We start from the raw sequence: 22,971 nt of genomic DNA on the forward strand, positions 1-22,971 counted from the left end.
TTGCTGTCTTTGTATTTCCTTCCTCTGAATCCTGAGTGAGCTGAGAGGTTCTACCCGTGAGTATGAGAAGACGGAGCTGAGAGTGCGGCGCACCCTGGGTTAGGATCAAGTGCTCCGCGCTCACTGTTGCTCAGTACATCAGAGCTATCGGGGCTTTCATCCAAAAGCCTGGCTTTCACAGGAAAATCACAGCAGTGCCAAAGCCGTGACACCACCCAACAGAGTTCCCAAAGAACCGTTTCAGGATGCTCTCTGCAGCTCTGCCGGTGGTCGGGGGTCCTCCGCTAGCCCTCCGGGCAGGATGGAGCAAAGTGGCACAGAGGCTGGATAGTAGCGAATCCCTGGCCAGGAGACTCAGTCATATCGTGTCTGCCTGTATGTGGTTTTCAGTGGGCACTAGAGAGCCACGGGAAGCAACAGCTGGCTGGCTGTTTCTGGTCTAGAGCTCTGCAGCTGCAAGTTAGGAGAGGTAGCCCACAGCGGTGCTGGAGACTCCTCCCTGGCCTTCCCTGGAGGTGGGAGGGTGTAGCCTAGAAACAGGCTGCCCTGGGCAGTCTCCGCTGGCATGAGCCTAACATTGTCTTAGCAGGAAAGCTCCCAGGGAAGGCAGCACCTGCCAGCTAGCAAGGTGGCCTCTTAAGGAACATGCTGGAAGGTGAGGGGATGAGCTGAGACCTGGGGGCCTTCTCCAAGTGTGAGGGGAACCCAAGGTGCAGCTACCTGCTACATCGTGCCTTCCAAGTGTCATAGCCCCTGTTGCTGGGGACTTTAGGGCAGAGCCTATTTAGTGTGAGTCTTCCCATGGGTCAACACAATCCTCAGACCCAGAAGGCTGTCCCGTGACAGTACCACGGCTGGGCCTTCCACTCGGCACTTTGAATGCTGCCTCTGTCCTCAGCACCCAAAGGTACGTTCACCTCTGCACCAAGAACGGATCCTGACGTGACTCATGTTTTAGCCTTTTTCCATAGACAAGACAGCTCCCAGAGGCCCCTGTGCAGATGTGCATCTGACTGGAGCCCTTCATCTGCCCCTAGCATGGCAGAAAGAGCCAGGCATGATGACACAGACCTGTAATCACAGACATGGAAGGCTGAGTGAGTCAAGAGAGAACTCAAGGCCAGCTTGGGCGTGTAGACTCTCGAAAAACACGAGAAATACTACAGCAGAAGTGCTCTGTGGTTCGTAGCTCTGCGTGGGGACTAGGCATCTGCCATAGGTAGAATGTGGGCCACATTTGGATGCTCAAAGACCTCCCAGTAGTAGTTTGCTAGTGTTCTTTGTGGTCCTGGTCCACACCCAGGCTCCATGGGGCCAGCTGGAGAGGAGCTACTGCCTGTGTTTTAGGGATGCACACACTGCATTTGTAGGGTCCTCCTGCGCTTTCAGAGGTCCCCTTGGATTCGATGGAAGGCCTCTGCCACACAGAAGAAACACATAAGACCCTCTCTCCTGGGGTGTGTCACAGTGGCCATGTCTGTGTAGCTCTTGAAATTCTTATCACAGTGGCTCAGGCTGGCCAGCTTTTCTCAGGACCTAAAGAACCCAGGGTCAAGTTTGGCCTTGGGATTTTCCAACCCACAGAGTCATTAGGGATATCGTTGGCTCTCTGATTATCTAGACTCTCCTCTGGTGTGGCTGTCAAGCTCTGTGAGAGGACATGCAGCTCTAATCTAATAACCATGGCAAACAGAAACTTTCTCTCAGCATCTTCTTCATCCTATAGTCGCAGCAAGACCTCTGGGCAGCGGTGGCATCCTGAAGATGGCACACAGCTGGGGCTAAGTGTGACTCAGCATCCTGACCAACAGACCCATGGGGCTCAGAACACCAAAGTTAGGGCTGGAGAGATGGTCTAGAGATGACAAGCACTGCCTGTTCTCCGAGGTCCTGAGTTCAATCCCAGCAACCACCTGGTGGCTCACAACCATCTATAATGAGATCTGGTGCCCTCTTATGGCCTGCAGGCAGACTACTGTATGTGTGATTAATACAAGTTTTTAAAAATTAAAAATGAAAAAACAAAACAAACCACTGAAGTCCTGGGGGCAGTGGGCTAATGCTTTCTGCTGTCATTGCACCGTCTTGCAGAATGTGATACATAATTCTGTCCACTTGGTCTACAGTCACCTAGGAAACAAAGCTCTATATTTGGGCATGTCTATATTAGGTTAATTGAGGTGGAAGACCCAACTTTAATATGGGTAGCACCATTCCGTGGGCTGGGATCCCAAACTGAATTAAACAAAGAGCAAGCTGAGCACCAGCGTTCATCTCTCTGCTTCCTGCCTATGGATGCAGTGATCAGCTGCCAGTGGATGCAGTGACCGGCTGCCAGTGGATGCAGTGACCGGCTGCCAGTGGATGCAGTGACCGGCTGCCAGTGGATGCAGTGACCGGCTGCCAGTGGGTGCAGTGACCGGCTGCCAGTGGATGCAGTGACCGGCTGCCAGTGGGTGCAGTGACCGGCTGCCAGTGGGTGCAGTGACCGGCTGCCAGTGGGTGCAGTGACCAGCTGCCCAAGCTCCTGCCGCTGTCTTCCCCACCATGGTGAGATGTGAGCCAAAATGAACCCTTCCTCAAGTTTCTTTTGTCACAGTGATGAGAAAATTAACTGCTCTGTAGGAGGTGACCTTGCTCAGGGAGTCTGTCTTCCTGCCACCACTTTAATCTCTCCCTGCAGCAACCACAACTAGACCACAGCTTGGGGACTTGCTACAGAAAATTCAGGAAGCATATCTATGAAAAAATGTCACAGAGTCCCTTTTGAAGATGGATGGACAGAGTGGCACCAGAGTGTTGGCTCTTGGCTGTCTAGTTCTGTGGGCAAGACTAAACACCTGCCTGGGCCAGCCTGTCCTGGAATATTCCAGAAAGGCCTTCCACAATATATTTCCTATCTGAACTTACAGTAAGATACGCTTCCTCTTCCTTCTTCATACAGATAACCAGAAAGGCAGCAGTGAACTTTGCAGAAGACAGGCTGCGTGTTCAGGGGCTTGGCTGTGGCTCCCACGGAAATGGGAGCTCTGCCCCCAGCTGCAGCATACCTGCTCCACAGAATGATTGCTGTGATGACTTGACTCCCCCTCCAGCTCCCACCTGGACGGTGGCCCTTCAGGAGTGGCTGGCCTTGAGAGTCCGGAGTCTTGCTATGTTCCACAGATCCCCTGAACTCCCACATAGAGGGAGAAGAGTCTGTCAGTGGCCTGACCAGAGGCTGGGCATCCACAGGCTTCCGTGGAGCAGGGCGCTCGGCAGAGGAGTTCTGGGGGTGCAGCGTTCCCGTCACTGAGGGCAGGCTCCAGCTCAGGCTGAGTCCTTCACTCAGAGCTTATCTTCTCTATCAAATCTGTAGAGCACCTCTGCTTTGCAGTAGCATGCACCACTCAGGAAACAGCCAAGCTTGACTTAAACTCCTGTGTGCATACGATCTGCATCAATCCTGAAGCCTGACTCATGGCCCCAATTGGAAGGTTCGGGCCTCACATCAATTGGTAGGGAAAGTTAAGAGGGCTCCAGGGATGCCCAAGGCCTTTGCAACAAGGGATGGAGTTTATTTTAGGGCAAGAACAGGCATGCCACAAGCTGAATAAAACAGTGTCACACTTCTCCATTTCCAGAGACTTCTGTGCATTCGGGGTTTGGTAGGTGGGGGGGGGGGTAGGCTCAGGTTATGAAAAAGACACTTGCTCTGGTCCAGGCTTTCATATCCCTGCTGGGGAGCAAGAAAGAGAACAAGAAAGCAGCAGACCACTGCCCTCACCCTCTTCCTCCCACTCACTAAGTTTCCCAGCTCCCAAGCCTTGCCTGAGGAGCACATGGCCATATGTTTGAGTATCACGAGGCCTTGCTAAAAAGACAGACACCCGAAATTGTTGCCCACCCCCACTACCACCACCTATATCCACAAAGAGGTGTCGTGACAAGTCTGTGGCACTGAGGCTTGGTTTCCTGTCGCTTCCCAGGGAGGATTTGGAAACATTAAAAAATCATTATTTTATGTCTGTGTTTGTATGAGGCACACATTCCATGGTGCATGTGGGGAGGTCAGAGGACAAACTGGACGGGAATCACTGCAAGGTACCCAGTAAAGCTAGTGTCAACCAAAACCCTCCAGGGGAGACGGTAGACAAGAGAGTGGCTTCACTTTCCTGCGGTTACAGGCATGTGCCATCACCCTGGGCAGTAAGGCTTTTAAACAAGTCTGAGCTGTAGTATTTTATCGTGTGACACCTCAACTAGCTTATTTGCGCCTGAGATCTTTGAATACCACCCTCTCTTCACCTCCAACGTGCATGAAGTTTGACAAGATGAATAAAACAGTCTTAATTAGGGAAAAGCGGATGTGACCTGTCCCTGCTCTAGATAGCTAGGGGCACATCACCGGCAGAGGCAAGTTCGAGGACAGGCATTTCCCGTCTGCATCCAATGTGTGTGTGCGTGTGTGGGTGCCCCATTTCCCATGCTGTGCAACCACTAGCTTCCGGGGATGTATGCAGCCCTGGTCAGCTGCAAGGGGCTGGATCTGCTGCCAAGGATGTCTCCTGGAGCCACTGTTCTCTATAGAAAGGATCTCTACAGAGGGTGGAGATCAACAGATCCCATGGCTCTCCACAAAAGAGGGAGATATGGGACCAAAAAAGTCCAAGAAAGACCCTTCCTGTCCTGATGGAGAAAATGTTGAGTTTTAAGCTGCTAGATGCTTCCCTCGAGCTTGCGACCGAGGCGACCGAGGGCAACGTGGTACTGGGTGAAAGATGGGAGGCCAAGTCTGTGGACTCCCAACTACATGAACTTCCACAATCGAAGTCCCTGTGGTCCCCGTGCAGTCCCCCGCTCCGGCTCGGGTCTCCTCCTGCCCTGTCTCCTTGTCCTGGGCAGCCCAGACACCTGGGCAGCCAGAGCACAACTTGTGACCCACCATGTCTTGGTGGGAATAAGAAAGGAAAGTAAGTGCAAACCCGAGCCTGGAATCATCTGCGACGGAGCAAACCCTACTCAGCCAATCAAGGAAAAGACTCCTAAGAAGCCCCGCCCTTGGCCCTGAGTGACAGCTGGTGTTCAGGCTGCGTTCCCAGCGGGCGGGGTTCAGAGATGCGCGAGCGCAGAATCGCTTGGTCCAGGGCCTGAGCTACTTGGATCCCGTTGCGCATGCTCACCGCTCTCTTCCAGGACGTGCACCTGCTTAGAGAGTCCGCCGTTCGACCTAGCATCCCACCTGAGCATCGCGCACCCAGCCATGACAGCACACTCCTTTGCCCTCCCAGTTATCATCTTTACCACGTTCTGGGGCCTCATCGGCATCGCTGGGCCATGGTTCGTGCCCAAAGGACCCAATCGCGGGTAAGAAAGCCAAGCAGGCCTCGATTCCCTGCGGGCCCTCCCCCATCCCCTGGCTAGGCTCACCTCTTCACCTTGGGGCTCCCGCTTGCTACCCTTCAGCTCATGACCACACCGGAACGCCTCTCTGTGATTTCTTCCAGATCTGCACCTGGGCCACGGCTGCCAGGAAACAGGCAGGGGGGCCTGGTGAAAGGGTAGATTCAGAAGTCAGGGACGTTTGAATGTGGTTAAATGCAACACCAACACCACCCCATACACACACCCGTGCAGTCGGTAAAGGCCACCCATGGACACTGATGCGCCATCGTTGCCAGCTGTGTGACTTTGGGCAAATGCCAGGCCTCAGTTTCCTCACCTAGCAAAAGAGGGACGATGGCAATACCTGCTGTGTAAGGCTGTTGTGAGGGTTGCCCTAAGCATCGTCCTGGGCACGTTGTGTGTACGGGATGATTTTAGCTCCCTTCATTTTTGGAAGGTGCCTAGCAGATTTCTGCACCGTTTACCAGTCCCTCCCCCTGTTGGCCTCTCAGTCATGAAGCCCTCACGCTTTGCCGTCTGTGCATTGTCTCAGCACTGACTGTCCCGTGCACAGCCGCGAGTGGTCACTAATGTTAAAGGAAGATGGAGTACTAATCTCTTCAGCACCACCCTGAAGTGCTCGGGCTCTCTGCCTTGGATTAGGTTTAGCCTAAGGTTTAGCTGGAGCTGTAGATGGGCATTGCCTTTATTCCTGCACATTTGAAGGCAGCTGGAGAGACCCTCCTCTTCCAGAGGACCAAAGTTTGGCGCTCACATGGGGTGACTCACAACTGTCTTACCTACAGTTCCAGGAGATCTGAGGTCCTCTCTGGCCTTTGGGCACACAAGTTCATACACACACACACACACACACACACACACACACACACACACACACACACACGTAAAAATAAAAATAAGTCTTTTAAAAAAGATTTTAACTGGGCTCTTTCCTCTGTAGCCACTCCAGGGTCGTCTCTCCCGAAAGTCTGGGTGAGCTCCTTCTCATCTAATGCATCTCCAGCTCTGTTGGAAGCCTCTATCTTTGGTCTCCTCCGAGTGGGCACAAAGCCCCTGTTTTCTTTACAACAGCCCGGCCCCTGTTAACATTGGCTCTGCCTCCTTGCTTCCTACCCCATCTTGTGTGTGTGTGTGTGTGTGTGTGTGTGTGTGTGTGTGTGTGTGTGTGTGTGTGTTTGTGTGTGTGTGTGGTGAATTTTGAAGCCATCCTATAGTGGGCTGCCACAAATGGAGCTTGGGCAAAGCCTTCTCCAGCGTGAAGACGGAGAAGTGTTTGCTTATGGAGACGAGAAAAGGAGAGATTTACGGCATACCTTGGATGTAGATGCCCTTTGATGTTCTTAAGCTTTGTCTTGTAATTCTCACTCGGAAGGGACCTCAGCCTCCTGTCCAGGTGGCACCAGCGGACACGGGGAGCTCTTTCTCTGGCCCTGTGTGCCAAAGCTGCCCTTCCCCTTCTGTTGTTGCAGGGTGATCATCACCATGCTGGTGGCCACTGCTGTCTGCTGTTACCTCTTGTGAGTACCGCCTTCCCCCGGAGCTGGGGCTGTGGCCGTCACCAGTGCTGGGTCTGGTTCTGCCTCCCAGGTGGCAGTTGCATGAGCTTTGTGTTGCCCCCAGCTGAGCTGTGAGATACATGAGTTGGGCCAGCTCAGTAGGTCCGCTCCTCTCTGGGCATCAGAATCCTCCAGATTGGACTGGTTGTTTAAACACAACTTTTGTACTCCACTCCAGACTCAGCAAGTCACAGAAATCAGGGCATCATCATACTGCTAAGGAACGCCCTGGTGATTGGACTTAAGTCAGTGTAGAACCACTAGGGGGCAGCAGAGGTGTGTGTGGCAATGCAGGGTGGCTCCCTAAGGTCCCTAAAGAGCCCTCACCCTGGGTCCAGCCCGAGCTCAGGGACCTTATATACTTACAGAAAATCAAATCACCTCACATCAAACCCCACAAATCCTAAGCCCAATCCCAGTGCCAGCCAGGACACAGAGTCTAGATTAGCTGCATGCTCTTTGGAAGAGAGAGTAGCCGAGTTCTCCCTTGGTGTGTGGGATGGGTCCCCTCTGTGCCCAGTCCCCTCACTCTGCTGTCCTTCGCAGCTGGCTCATCGCCATCCTGGCTCAGCTGAACCCCCTCTTTGGTCCACAAATGAAGAATGAGACCATCTGGTATGTGCGCTTCCTGTGGGAGTGACCACTGAGAGTCATCAGCTGGCTTCTGGCCCCAGGTACTGAGGGGAGACTCACTTGAGGATGAACTGAGGGGCCTGTGGTGGGGAGGGAGGGGATCAGGACCAGGGGTTTCCTCTGGACTCAGGAATCAGTTTGTTTAGCAAGGGACATAAAGGCCATGCTCGCTGCTAAGATGGATGGCGACTAGGGTCCCAAGTCCCTGTCTTCAGTAAGCTTCTTCCTGAGGCTCAAACACATAGCCTCAGCTGTAGCCTGCCAGACCACAGGGGCGGACAGGGTGTGGGTGAGACCCATCTGTCAGCTGGTCATGGTAAGGTGAGGCTGGCCATGGGTAGTAAGAGACCAGCCTGGACAGAGCGGGGTGAGGGTCAGCTGGTCCAGGCAGGGAAAGGAGCTGGCTGAGGGAGCTTCCAAGCAGAGGGAGGGTGAAGGGGTGTCTAGGTGGTGACCCTTAATGTGATGTGCTTTTCAGGTACCCTGCTGTGGATGGCCCAGCCTTGACGTCCCTGGAGACCCTGCATTCCCACTGGCCCCACCCATCAGTCAACCCTCCTGTGTTCTCCATGCCAGCGCTGTGGGATCCACCCCCTCAGAGCCATCCTGGTTTCAGCTTCCCAGCCATTAGGGGGACTCCATGTGGGAAAGCCCTGTGCTCTGTCTGGCCACAGCTGGAGCCAACCTGTGCTTAAATCCCCTTTAAGGCAGTTTTCTCTCTCTTCCAAGTAGATCCTGGGTAAGGGTCTGAACTTGCTGGGGCGGGGGGGGGGATCTGTTTTCATCCTGAGAGCAGATGCCAGGACTCAACCCAGTCCCAGAAAGGACATGGGCCTTTGTGGAGAAGGGACATATGGCCCAGGATACTCCAAGCTTTTCAGCTCTGCCTCCACCTTGTGAAATATTGGGTCAGGGTCACAGGCCTTCTCCAGCTTGGTGTGGATTATTTTTTAAGTTTCAAACACTTGTAGATGTGACAACACTTGAGATGTTGATGTCCTAAAGAAACAGTCACACCAAAAACACCCCCCGCACTGTACTTTGGGTCAAGATAGAAACTTTCATGTTTTAGTCTTCTGTAGCAGTGAAGTCACTCAGCACGAGAGGGAGGTAGTGTGTCTTTGGAATGTTCTAGTCACGTTGCTCCCCCTCTGTAGATAAGCTCACCCACTCCCTAGAACCTGTTTGTTGGGGTGCAGCCACTCCTGCCAGGAGGCTACACTCTTCGTTGTGTGGTGGGATGGATCCCACAGCTGGCCCCAACAGCACTGAAGAGATCTGGAGTTGGGGCTGGGGACAGACAAAGGTAATGATTATGAGGTACTCCTGGCACTATGCCTCCCTGGCCTCTGAGACCCTTTGTCCTCAAGCTCATGTGGCCCTGTGCCAGGCACAGTGGAAGACAGAGAATGCAGACCACAGGGGGGATCAGCCTAGGGGACCCCTCCAGCCCATGCCCTCCCTCTTCTGAGAGGGTGAGTATGGACTTCACACTCCTGTCTGAGTTGCCAGAGCCAGCTAGGACAGAGCCCTGCACAACCCCTGGTTCCCAGCCAGTGGCTGAGTTCCCAGGGGAAGACAAACCGGCCTTGATTATTTATTGACTATTTATTTGGTCTGGTCTTCCTCCCCTTTCCGGGGTCATTTGGGGAGTGGCGGGGGAATACATTGCAGCTCAGATTGCTGAGCCCTGGGGCTGCTGGTTGCTGAGAGCTTAGATGGGGGCCTCCATGGGTAGCCTCTCCCTCCCTGCCCTAACCCCTGAAGCCTGCCTGTGGGATGGGGCCTGGTGAGCATGACCTGTGTTGAAAAGCTGATTCCTGTCTAATAAATACTAGTGATGCAAGGTCGTGACTTAGGAGCCAGAGTCTGGCCTCGGCTAGGTTTGCCAGCGGCCACATGTCTTCTGTTTGTCTCTCTCCGTCCCCTCTACTCAGATGTCTTCTGTTTGTTTACTGGTGGCTCTGGGGACAGGAAAAGGGACTGTACTTCTGGGACTTGGATGCAGGGGACCCCCGCATGTTTTTGAGGTCTGGAGGAGAGGCTGGCTCTACAGATTGTCCTACACTTGGCCCAGTACCTGCCCAGCAGGAGAAAGGCCAAGGCCCATTCAAGCGGCACTTCAGTCTCTGGCTTTTACTCCCGAAGACAGAGGACACGGTGCCTGTGTATACAGCGGGCTCCATTTCCGAGCATGACCTTCACTGTTGCTGGACGTCTGAGCTTGGGGTCTATTTGTTGGGTTGAGGAGGGCAGCAGAGGGATCAGGTATTCCAGGGCCAGGGTCTGGAGCTTAGAGAAGGCTAAAATCTCAATTCTGTGGGGGTCGGGGGAGGCAAAGAACCGGGGCGTACTCACCTTTGGGATCCTGGAGCCAGTGGAGGGGTTTGGATTGATCCTCAGGGCAACAAGGAGCAAGCTTGTCAGGGTTTTCTGGAGGTACAGAACCAACAGAAGTGTGTGTGTGTGTGTGTGTGTGTGTGTGTGTGTGTGTGTGTGTGTGTGTGTGTGTGTGAGAGAGAGAGAGAGAGAGAGAGAGAGAGAGAGAGAGAGAAGGCGGTTTATTAGACTGCCTTACACAGAGGGCTGGGTAGTCACAATGACTGTCCACATGTTGGAGTGACAGAGAGGCCATAGCTGCTCAATCCACAAAGCTCGATGGGTGGGAGAGTGCTTGGAGGGTCCAGAGGCAAGAGGGGAACCAAATAACCCAGAGGAAGAGGGCAGAAGGGGCGAGAATGGCCCAGGGTATCACATGCCCCCAGTGCCCTCCACCCCAAGAAATCAAAGCCAGCTGGGAGCTTTGCTGGCCGGCAACATCAGGCTGCTGGGGGCTGAGAGTGGGTGAGGAGGTGAGAAACTCAAGACAGCTGGCAGGGAAGGGCCTGTGGGCCTTCTGGAGCTGGGAGTAGAGTGATAAAAGGGAGCTGCAGATGGAAGGCACCTCTGGGTAACAAACATGCCAGGCCCATGTGTGTGAGCCCTGGGTGTAGGGGACCATTCCTTCACCTCCTCCCACTGATCCCACCAGGCTCAGCCTGCTGCATTCCGCTGTCAGGGCTTCCGGTCTGGGGTACCTGGAGTCCTCTTTGGCCCCGGGGTCGGGGAATGGGGGGCTTCTCTGCAAATAGCTGCTCCCTTCTCCAAGCTGTTTGTTGTCTGGACTCTGTGCTTCTTGGTGCTGGTTTGATGGCATTCCTTTGGATGCTGCCAGATGTGTGTGTCTGTGATTGGAAGTCACTGAGCTCCCTGGCTGCAGCCTCTCTGTTACTGGAGGATGGAGACATGGAGAGATGCTCCCTAGGCATCCTTTGGCCTGCCTGGGCCTGGCAGCTCCTTAGCCTGTGGCTTTATCCTGTCTAGTTTGCTTTTTCTGTGCAGCCATCGGCTTCATTCATAACTGTGGAGACAGAGAATGCCCTGCTGTGGTTAGAGGACAGCCATGGAAAAAAGGATGTCGCTACTATGGGTACCCACGGTATACAACACACCCAAACCATGCACACGGAGATTAGTGAGCTGTGGAGATGGAGGTCTGGATCCACGCACTTACTTTTACAGGGGTTCAGGGTGGGGAACATAGTGTCAGGCACAGGACAACCCGTTCAAAGCAAGTAGTTATGGAAAGACCTTCTCAAAGTCATCTCAGAGCATTCGTGATCATGGGCTCCCTCTGGCCTCTAGCTGTGTGTGAGCTTAGAGAGAGCCATGGGGCTTCAAGCAGAGAATTTATCGAAGCTAGATAGCCACACACTAAAGGGAATCCAGGCCCCATCTTAGCCAGAGACCCTAACACAGTAGGGCAAGGAGAGGGGAGGGCTGAGAGTACTTGTCTCCTCACCCTCTGGTAAGATTAGGTCTCCCACCCCTTTGCCAAGAATTATGTGCTATCGAGGGGCTTTCCTTCCATGCTCGAGGTGGGGCTATGCAGGGGCAGTGAGGCTTCATCCAAACCACACAGAACTCGGCCTGTGAGGTCAGTTAGCGAGTAAGGTGCCCGTTGTCAAGTCTGACGACCGGAATTTGATCCCCAGAGCTACACAATGGAAGGAGAACCAAGTCCTGCGAGTTGTCCTCTGATCCTCACACGTTCACTATGGCATGCATGTGCACACATACACACACAATTAAAGGAGATATACAAAACTGGGCATTAAAGCTACAAAATGTGTTTCACTTATCAACTTCTCGAGAGAAGGCTCTGAACTCCAATCAGATCTTGCAGTGGGGACAGAACATTTGAGAGAGAGAGAGAAAGAGAGAGAGAGAGAGAGAGAGAGAGAGAGAGAGAGAGAGAGAGAGAGAGAGAGAGAGAGAGAGAATAAGGGAGTCAAGAGGGGTGTGGGGTGTGATCAGGGGCTCAAGTTAAATTAGGGAAAGGGAAGTTCAGGACTATAAGATAGAGTTGGTTAAGCCACATGTGGTACATGCCTATAATCCCAGCACTCAGGAGACAGAGTCAGAAGACAGAGACTGCACGGCCAGCCTGGACTACACACTGAGACCCTGTCTCACTAAACAAGATCTGGGGTGCTGTCAGTGGCAGGTGATTGCCAAGTGTGCACAAGCCTGGGTTTTATGCCCAGAACCACACACACAAATGGTCAGTGTGGATGAAATGAGGCTGACTGTGTTGTTGGTGGTCCATGATGAGAGTTAGGTCTTTGCTCTCCCAGAGGTTGAGAGAGGTCATGTTCTCCCTGATGAGGGCATTTCAGATGAAGGGTATTCAGGTCCTTGTAAGTGACACTTCTGGGAGAAGCACACATGGACATCTTGGAAACAGAGGAGGGATTTGCTGCTGTGAGCTGTTTTTAGTAAGTGCTGGGGATGATGGGCGTGTCGGGGACGCCGACACAGAAGCCCGGCAGAATAAAGATTACAGTTGTTCACATGGTCTTTGACCACCTTACTTCTGCCCTAAAATACAAAGCACACATCTCCTGATTTGTGAAGAAAAGCAGTCTCCATGTCTGGAATATAACCCTCCTCATAGCTGAAGCCCCGAGGCTGAGATCTGCCTATCCAGCACCCTGCCTGAGGGTGGAGGGGATCAGAGGGAGCCAGGTCCTCCCAGGTCTGAGGACAGGACATTTCAAAGGAGTGGTCCACAGGACTTGGCCTTGGTCTTTATGGTAGGGTTGCTCCTGTTTCTGGGTGCAGGTTTACCATTCTGTGCCAAGCAACTTTTATAGTTCTGTTTCAAACAGGACTTTCCCTCCATGAGAGGCAAATCAGTATCAGCCAGCACAGAGGCTCACAGAATGTTCCTGGGACAGAGATATTTACAAAGGGGCAGTGGTGTAGGATACAGTACTCCTGAACCATGGCAAGGGCCAAAATGGGAAGTTGGAGCAGAGACCATCCCACCCAGTAACAAGTCCGTTGAGAAAAGAAGAGACAGCACAGCAAATTTAAGCCGCATGGGGCCCACACATGACCAGCAGAAGGCAGAGTGTGCAGGGCGCAAGTCTCCAGAAAGACAGTCCAATTTATGCAATACTTGGTGGGGCTGCTGATATCAAGACCATGGCCTTAGCAATGGCTTTGAGCAGGAGCAGTGAGGGTTCCTCAGCCTATGCCATACCAGCATGAAATATCCTTCAAGAATGTTTAATAACAATGATGGCTAGCGAGTCTTGAGCAGTCCCTACAGGTCACTACTGCTTGGGAGACAAAAAGACAGAAAGCTAAGAGGCTGCAGCATTAGTGCCCTGGTTCCAGGCCTCCTTACACCTGTGACATTGTCATACCTCAGCATCACAGAGAGTGACCTGGTACAGTCCAACTGATGTCAGGGACACTCATGGGCCCAGGTTCTCACTAGAGATAGGTAGGGGCTATTCTTGTCCCCACAGAAACTATAACATGTGACCTGCAGGAGATTTTGTTTTCTACACCCAAAAAGAATTGCTGGTAACTTGGAATTGTGAAGGGATGAATATAAGCCCATGTGGAGTTGGCTGCCTCTGAAAGTCCCATGCCTGAGTGATTTAACTGGATAAAATTCTGGGTTTCTGGGAACATAGTCAGTTGGCCGCCACTCCAGCTCTGTTCATCTTGTAACATCTTGTAAGTGAGAGCAGATGACCCTAGTCCTGTGTGAATCCAGGCCACACTCCTGTTAACAAGTCTCTCTCTGGGGAGATGTTGAGCACCAGATGCAGCATTCCAGCAAGACAAAAGAAACGCCATCAAGAGGTCTTGTGTACAACATGGCAACTGTAGTCATTAACCATCTGGATTACTAGAAAATTGGTGGTTGTAATCTGAAGCATTCTCACGTCAAGAAAATGTTTGTGTGATTGAACCAGACTTTTTCTTTTAGGCCATCAGCCAGCTCCCAAATCACGACACAGAGACTTATTAGTTATAAATGCTCAGCCTAGCTTAGGCACGTTTCTGGCTAGTTCTTTTAACTTAAATTAGCCTGTTTCTCTTTACCTTTTGCCCTGGAGCTTATTACTTCTCTCACTTCTGTACATCCTACTTTCACTGCTTTTCTGTGTCTGGCTGGGTGGTGTTTGCCTGGTTTCTTGCCCCAGGCATGTCCCCCATTCTCTCCTCCTTCTTCTCTCTCACTCTTCCTTCCTCTTTTCTCTAGCCTAGATTTCTCCTCCTATTTATTCTCTCTGCCTGCCAGCCTCTCCTATCCCTCCCTGCCTAGCTATTGACCGTTCAGCTTTTTATTAGATCAATCAGGTGCCTTAGGCAGGCAAGGTGAAACAACTACAACTATCTTTACATAATTAAAACACACATCATTGGCCGGGCGGTGGTGGCACACTCCTTTAATCCCATCACTCGGGAGGCAGAGCCAGGTGGATCTCTGTGAGGACAAGGCTAGCCTAGTCTACAGAGCAAGATCCAGGACAGGCACCAAAACTACACAGAGAAACCCTGTCTCGAAAAAAAATGCACATCCTTACATCATTAAACAAATGCAGCATAAACAAAAGTAACACCCTTTTACATATATCACATTTTAGTGTGTGTGTGAGCATGCACATGCATGCATGTTTGCCTTTGCATGCAATGGTGTTCATGTGGGGCTCAGCAGATAAGTTTCAGGAGTCCTTTCTCTTTATATCATGCAGGTCCTGTGACTCACGCTCAGGTCATAAGGCTTGGCAGCAAGTGCCTTTACCCACTAAGTCGTCTTGCTATCCCAGATTCTGCATTTTAAACTACATCAGATCCTAAGAGTTCTGGTGCCAAATGAGGCCCTCAAGGACCTCAGCTGGGTTTCCCAGCCTCGAAGAAATGGCAGTTTATACTAGGTAATTAAATGGACGTTAAGGGGTTAGGGGTGAGTAACCCGTGAATACCTAGATATTTAACAGCACCCCTGACTCTACCCATCAGATGCCATCAGACTACTTTTCCCTGCTTCCAATTAGGACAGCCATAAATGTCTCTAGTCATTCTGAAATATTCCTGAGGAAGTCTTCTCCTGTCCCACCTCTGCTTCTCACACACACAGTGGGGAGCAAAATTCTAGAATGTTGGTTCATCAGCAGTCTCTAAATTGGGCCATTTCTCTAGAGCTCTGTGAAAGAAGGCTGTGAAGCCTGAGGGAAGCAGACACCCTGGGGTGCCCATCACCCTTCATCTGGACATTCTGGGGGAAAGGAAACAACCAAGCTTTGGGGGACTACAGGCCAGTGGGCCCCAAGGCCGCCACAACGTACCTCCACATTGACCCCTGAATTCAAAATAAAAGGCCACAGCATCAACACTGGTCTTCTTATCTGGAAAGTGCTGTGGGATAATGCTCTTGTACACTGGTTTAATAAAACACTGATTGGCTAGTAGCCAGGTGGGAAGTATAGGCAGAGTGAGCAGACTAAAAGAATTCTGGGAAGAGGAAGGGCAGTGTCAGGGGTCACCAGCCACACACAGAGGAAGCAAGATGACAAGGCAGAACTGAGAAAAGGTACCAAGCCACATGGCTAAATATAGATAAGAACTATGGGTTAATTCAAGTGTAAGAGCTAGTCAGTAATAATCCTGAGTTAATGGCCCAGCAGTTATAAATAATATTAAGCCTCTGAGTGATTATTTTATAAGCGGCTGTGGGTGCGAGGCGGGGTGGGGTGGGTGGGAAGGTAGGACCTTAGAAAACTTCTTCTTCTTCTTCTTCTTCTTCTTCTTCTTCTTCTTCTTCTTCTTCTTCTTCTTCTTCTTCTTCTTCTTCTTCTTCTTCTTCCCCTTCCCCTTCCCCTTCCCCTTCCCCTTCCCCTTCCCCTTCCCCTTCCCCTTCCCCTTCCCCTTCCCCTTCCCCTTCCCCTTCCCCTTCTTCTTCTTCTTCTTCTTCTTCTTCTTCTTCTTCTTCTTCTTCTTCTTCTTCTTTTGAAAAGTCATGTTGAAAATGACTTGGCATGTGCAAGGTCCTGGGTTCTGTCTGCCTCACCAAATCAAACAATAGACTAGTCCTAGTCTGTATGACATACTCTTCAGCAATCACGACAGAGGTGGAATTGCCTCATCTGGGCACACTGTAACAGTATTATTTCCAGCTTCCTGAGTCTTCCGTGTCTCATGCACTTTGCATGTGTATCTTGTACAGTTCATGACAGGCAGAAGAGCAACACATCTGCTTGTTTTCACAAAGTTCTCATTTCTTGCTTATTGGAGTGAGCTGTCCGGCAATTGTCTTGGTTTTCACTTTAGGAGTAGAAAGCAGTGCCTCAATCTGGTTCTCCAGCCCCAGGCTCCCCGTTTTTCAACCTCACTGCCAAACTTTGAGCAATCCTTCATCATGTCTAGCCGGGGTACTGACTGGATTTACCCCTAAGCCAGTACTGCCATTTTGTCTCCCTCTGCTGCAAAATGCCAATCACTTCTACTACGAGAATGGCCTCCCAGCTTTCCACTCAAGGGCTCCAGAGCCTTGGGGCAGCACATAGATTATCATATTGTGGCATTCCTCTTAGATAGTGTACTGGTTAGTTCTGTTCACAGTATGATTCTGACTGTCCGTTTCCCAGAGCTTCTGTGGGAAAGTTGTAATTGGCACTACAGGGTCAGGGAGTCCCTGGGCCTCTTCACTCACCATCTGAACAAGGCCAGTTCCTCCCTCTGCTGTGCTCCTCTCCTTCCCTCGCACTCCTAGGCCCTGCCTTTGGTTTCAGGCAGTGGCATCCATCCTTCTTGCAATGAGCACTGGTCTGCTCATGTCTGTGAGGTCCGTTTTGTCTTCTATGAACTTCCCATGCTGCTGCTTTTGCATTTGGCTTGAGACTCCTCTGATTCCACCCTCCTTCCCAGCATCCCTCTGCTCTGAAACTCCTGTCTAGCCATCAGCCAATCAGCTTTTTATTAACAATGAGAGCAATACATATTTACAGTGTACAAAGATTGTTCCACAGCATTTCCTCCTTTTTGTCTAATTAAAAGGAAGGTTTTAAGTTTAACATAGTAAAATTATATACCACAAAATAGTTATCAAGTAAGAATTGCATTTCATTTGTATTTGCAAAATTAGAGAAAATACTCTATTATCTTCGTGAGTCTAAAGTTTTATACCTAATTTACCTCTTATCATAACTAAGGGAAACTTTAAGTCTAATTATTTAGTCTTTAACTCCATCACAGACCCCAGAAGGGTGCAATGTTACCCAATGACAGGGACATCTGGCTGTCTGGACAGTCACCTGAAGTTCTTCTGTAACATTGGGATATCCAACTTTGGCCTACAGGCCTAGTATATCTATCTGACAGACATTTTTGAGAAGCAGGGAATCTTGAAGGACTATCCTATCTTGTCTCAGCAAAGTTTGCCAGTCCTTTATTTTGTGTCCTGCTGGTCCAGTTTGGACAATATACTGTCAGCAATTGAGGAAGGGCAGTTTTTTTTGTCTAAATGGCTAGCTTTTGTCATAAGGAAAACAAACTCCATATGGAGTTTCTTCGATGCCCATAATCTCCTCTGAAGTAGATTGGTGCTGCCATGAGAAGGCATGTTTCACTGTCATGAAAAGCCTTAGATTATTAAACATATTAAATACCATATTCTGTAGATCTTTGAAGTGTTTGAAGACCATCTATCTATCTAAATATATCTGTATATGACCTTGAAAACATACCTAACATGAGTATAAGTTTGACTATTATAGATGACTATTAATCTGTATTTCTTAATTATACATTATATTTTTAAATGAGCTGAATAAACACAATACCCCAAACAAGAGTAGAAACATACATACAGTATAACAAAATTAACTTTAAATTTGTATCAACAGATTCAGACCCAGAGGCAGCCGGCAGAGACATTCAGGCCCAGCGGCGGCCCACAGAAGTAGACGGGCCCAGCGGCGGCCCGCTGAGGTAAACGGGCCCGGCGGCAGCGGCCGACAGGGACATTCAGGCCCGGCAGCAGCCGGCAGAGACATTCAGGCCCAGCGGCGGCCCACAGAGGTAGACAGGCCCGGCGGCAGAGACAAGCAGACGCAGGTAGGCCTGCGGCGGCGGCCCGCGGAGGTAGACGGGCCCAGCAGCAGCCCGCTGAGGTAGACGGGCCCAGCAGCGGCAGCCGACAGAGATATTCAGGCCCGGTGGCAGCCGGCAGAGACATTCAGGCCCAGCGGCGGTCCACAGAGGTAGACAGGCCCGGCGGCGGAGACAAGCAGACACAGGTAGGCCTGTGGCGGCGGCCTGTGGAGGAAGACGGGCCCAGCGGCAGCCCGCTGAGGTAGACGTGCAGCGGCCGACAGGGACATTCAGGCCCGGTGGCGGCCCCCAGAGGCAGACAGACCCAGCGGCAGCTGACAGGGACATACAGGCCCGGCGGCGGACCGCAGAGGTAAACAGGCCCAGGGACGGAGACAAGCAGACACAGCTTGGAATAGGGACGCCCCTAACCCCAACATCTGGGGAAGAAGCTATCTCCGTGGGTCAGAACCAGAACGAATCTGAACACTCCGTCTGAGGACAACCCAGGGCCCAGCTGCTGATCCTGTGAAACCCAACAACTTGGAGGTGTTGGTGAGACTACCCTGCTCAGCTGAAACCCATCTGGGAGAGGATTCAGATGCCTACAGTTTAAAGTCTGAAGAAACAAGATCAGCTGAGGAGTTGACAAATGAACAAAAAGTGACCTGAGAACACAGAAGAAGGCGCTACCCAGACACCAAACCAGATCACCAGAATCATAAGTATATAATTCACCGATCGAAATCAGCTGCCCCTGAAGAAATAGCCCAAAAGCACCAATTTAACCAAGAACCCCTACTAAACCAAGACTAAAAATTAGAACAAGAGAGGCACTCTCAGACACAGACACCACCTGCACCTCACAGAGGAAGAGATGAGTAGGCGCCAGTGCAAAAATACAGGCAACAACATAAAGACCTATATGGCAACATCAGAACCTAGTGATTCTACACCTGCAAGACCTAAACATACCATGACAGAAGAAACAGAAGAAATCAACCCTAAAAATGACATTAAGAAGATGATAGAGGCCCTTAAAGAAGAAATAAAACATTCCCTCAATGAGGAAATAAAAACTTTCCTTAAAGAGGAATTGAAAAACTACCTTAAAGAGGAAATAAAAACTTTCCTTAAAGAGGAAATAAAAAACTCCCTTAAAGAGGAAATAAAAACTTCCCTTAAAGAGGAAATGAAAAACTCCATTAGAGAGGAAATAAAAAACTCCCTTAAAGAAATGGAAGAAAAAACGAACAAAAAATGGGAAGAAATCAAAGAAAGCCAAGAAAAAGCAATTAAACAGATGAAAGAAACATTCCAAGATCTGAAAAATGAATTTGAGACAATAAAGAAAACACATGCTGAGGAAATGCTGGAAATAGAAATCCTGACAAAACGAACAGGAACTACAGAAACAAGCATAACCAACCGATTGCAAGAGATGGAACAGAGAATCTCTGACACTGAAGACACGATAGAGAAAATAGATTCATCAGTCAAAGAAAACAATAAAGACAAAAAAGTCCTAACACAAAACGTCCAGGAAATTTGGGACACCATGAAAAGACCAAACCTAAGAATAATAGGGATAGAAGAAGGAGAAGAATACCAACTCAAAGGCACAGAAAATATATTCAACAAAATCATAGAAGAAAACTTTCCTAACCTAAAGAAAGAAATACCTATGAAGATACAAGAAGCTTACAGAACACCGAATAGGCTGGATCCAAAAAAAAAGTCCCCTCGCCACATAATAATCAAAACACTAAACACACAGAATAAAGAAAAAATATTAAGAGCTGCAAAGGAAAAGGACCAAGTAACATATAAAGGCAAACCCATCAGAATAACACCAGACTACTCAATAGAGACTATGAAAGATAGAAGATCATGGACAAACCTCATGCAGACACTAAGAGACCATGGATGCCAACCCAGACTATTATACCCAGCAAAACTCTTAATCACCATAGGCGGAGTAAACAAAATATTCCAGGATAAAACCAGATTTAATCAATACCTGTCCACAAACCCAGCCCTACAGAAAGCACTAGAAGGGAAAATTCAACCCAAAGAAGCTAAACACATCCATGAAAAATCAAGCAATAGATAATCCTACACCAACATACACCACAGAAGGACAACACAACACAACCAAAAAAATAACAGGAATTAACAATCACTGGTCATTAATATCCATCAATATCAATGGTCTCAACTCACCTATAAAAAGACACAGGCTAACAGAATGGATTAGAAAACAGGACCCATCCATATGCTGCATACAAGAAACACACCTTAACTCCAAAGACAGACACTACCTCCGAGTAAAGGGCTGGGAAAAGGTTTTCCAAGCAAATGGACCTAAGAAACAAGCTGGTGTAGCTATCCTAATATCTAATAAAATAGACTTCAAACTAAAATCAATCAAAAGAGACCAGGATGGACATTACATATTCATCACAGGAAAAATCCACCAAGATGAAGTCTCGATTCTAAACATTTATGCTCCAAATACAAAAGCACCCACATTCATAAAAGAAACACTACTAAAGTTTAAAACGCACATCAAACCCCACACATTAGTAGTGGGAGATTTTAACACACCACTCTCACCAAAAGATAGATCTACCAGACTGAAACTTAACAAAGAAATAAAGGACCTAACAGATGTTATGACTCAAATGGACCTAATAGATATCTACAGAATATTCCATCCTAACACAAAAGAATATACCTTCTTCTCAGCACCCCATGGAACCTTCTCAAAAATTGACCACATGCTTGGACACAAAACAAATCTCAACAGATACAAAAAAATTGGAATAACCCCCTGTATTTTATCAGACCACCAAGCCTTAAAGTTAGAACTCAATAACAACAAAAATTATAGAAAACCCACAAACTCATGGAAACTGAATAATACCCACCTGAAACATCAATGGGTCAAGGAAGAAATAAAGACAGAAATTAAAGAGTTCCTAGAATTCAATGAAAATGAAAGTACAACATACCCAAACTTATGGGACACTATGAAAGCAGTGCTAAGAGGAAAATTCATAGCTCTAAATGCACACATAAAGAAGATGGAGCAATCCCATACCAATGAATTAACAGCACAACTGAAAGCTCTAGAACAAAAAGAAACAAACTCACCCAGGAGAAATAGACGCCAGGAAATAATCAAATTGAGGGCTGAAATCAACGAAATAGAAAACAAGAGAACAATACAAAAAATCAATGAAACAAAGAGTTGGTTCTTTGAAAAAATCAACAAGATAGACAAACCACTAGCCAAATTAACCAAAAGGCAAAGAGAGAACACCCAAATTCACAAAATCAGAAATGAAAAGGGAGACATAACAACAGACAATGAGGAAATCCAGAGAATCATCAGATCATACTTCAAAAACCTGTACTCCACAAAAATGGAAAACCAGGAAGAAATGGACAATTTTCTGGATAAATACCAAATACCAAAATTAAATCAAGACCAGATAAACCATTTAAATAGACCAATAACCCCTAAAGAAATAGAAACAGTCATTAAAAGTCTCCCAACTAAAAAAAGCCCAGGACCAGATGGTTTCAGTGCAGAATTCTACCTGACTTTCAAAGAAGAACTAATACCAATCCTCTTCAAAGTGTTCCACACAATAGAAACAGAAGGAACACTACCAAACTCTTTTTATGAGGCTACAATTACCCTGATACCCAAACCACACAAAGATGCAACAAAGAAAGAGAACTACAGACCAATCTCCCTCATGAACATCGATGCAAAAATACTCAACAAAATATTGGCAAACCGAATCCAAGAATACATCAAAACAATCATCCATCATGACCAAGTAGGATTCATCCTAGGGATGCAAGGATGGTTCAACATACGGAAATCAGTCAATGTAATACACCATATAAACAAACTGAAAGAAAAAAACCACATGATCATCTCCCTAGATGCTGAAAAAGCCTTTGACAAAATCCAACACCCCTTCATGATAAAGGTCTTAGAAAGAATAGGAATACAAGGAACATTTCTAAACATAATAAAAGCAATTTATAGCAAGCCAACAGCAAACATCAAATTAAATGGAGAGAAACTCAAAGCGATACCACTAAATTCAGGAACAAGACAAGGCTGTCCACTCTCCCCATATTTATTCAATATAGTACTAGAAGTTCTAGCTAGAGCAATAAGACAACAAAAGGAGATCAAAGGGATACAAATTGGCAAGGAAGAAGTCAAACTTTCACTATTTGCAGATGATATGATAGTATACATAAGTGACCCCAAAAACTCTACCAGGGAACTTCTACAGCTGATAAACTCCTTCAGTAAAGTGGCAGGATACAAGATCAACTCAAAAAAATCAGTAGCCCTCCTATACACAAATGATAAAAGGGCTGAGAAAGAAGTCAGAGAAACATCACCCTTTACAATAGCCACAAATAATATAAAATACCTTGGGATAACACTAACTAAACAAGTGAAAGACCTTTTTGATAAGAACTTTAAATCTCTAAAGAAAGAAATTGAAGAAGATATCAGAAAATGGAAGGATCTCCCATGCTCATGGATAGGTAGGATTAACATAGTAAAAATGGCAATCTTACCAAAAGCAATCTACAGATTCAATGCAATCCCCATCAAAATCCCAACACAATTCTTCACAGACTTGGAAAGAAAAATACTCAACTTTATATGGAAAAACAAAAGACCCAGGATAGCTAAAAGAATCCTATACGATAAAGCAACCCTTGGAGGCATCACCATCCCGGACCTCAAACTCTACTATAGAGCTATAGTAATAAAAACAGCTTGGTACTGGTATAAAAACCGACATACGGACCAATGGAATCAAATTGAAGACCCTGACATTAATCCATGCACATATGAACACCTGGTTTTTGACAAAGGAGCCAAAACTATACAATGGAACAAAGAAAGTATCTTCAACAA

At 48.5% G+C, this 22,971-nt stretch overlaps 1 protein-coding gene across 1 annotated transcript; it reads left to right on the forward strand.

The window, feature by feature from the left end:
• Positions 1-5,100: 5,100 nt before the first annotated feature.
• Positions 5,101-9,428, forward strand: Atp6v0e2 (ATPase H+ transporting V0 subunit e2). Its single transcript, XM_006995431.4, has 4 exons — positions 5,101-5,346; positions 6,855-6,902; positions 7,488-7,615; positions 8,053-9,428. The coding sequence occupies exons 1-3, from the start codon at positions 5,243-5,245 to the stop codon at positions 7,579-7,581; spliced, it is 246 nt and encodes an 81-aa protein (XP_006995493.1). The 5' UTR covers positions 5,101-5,242; the 3' UTR covers positions 7,582-7,615; positions 8,053-9,428.
• The last annotated feature ends 13,543 nt before the right edge of the window (positions 9,429-22,971 follow it).

The sequence above is a fragment of the Peromyscus maniculatus genome, chromosome 3, assembly GCF_049852395.1.
Source record: "Peromyscus maniculatus bairdii isolate BWxNUB_F1_BW_parent chromosome 3, HU_Pman_BW_mat_3.1, whole genome shotgun sequence".
Lineage (NCBI taxonomy): Eukaryota > Metazoa > Chordata > Mammalia > Rodentia > Cricetidae > Peromyscus > Peromyscus maniculatus.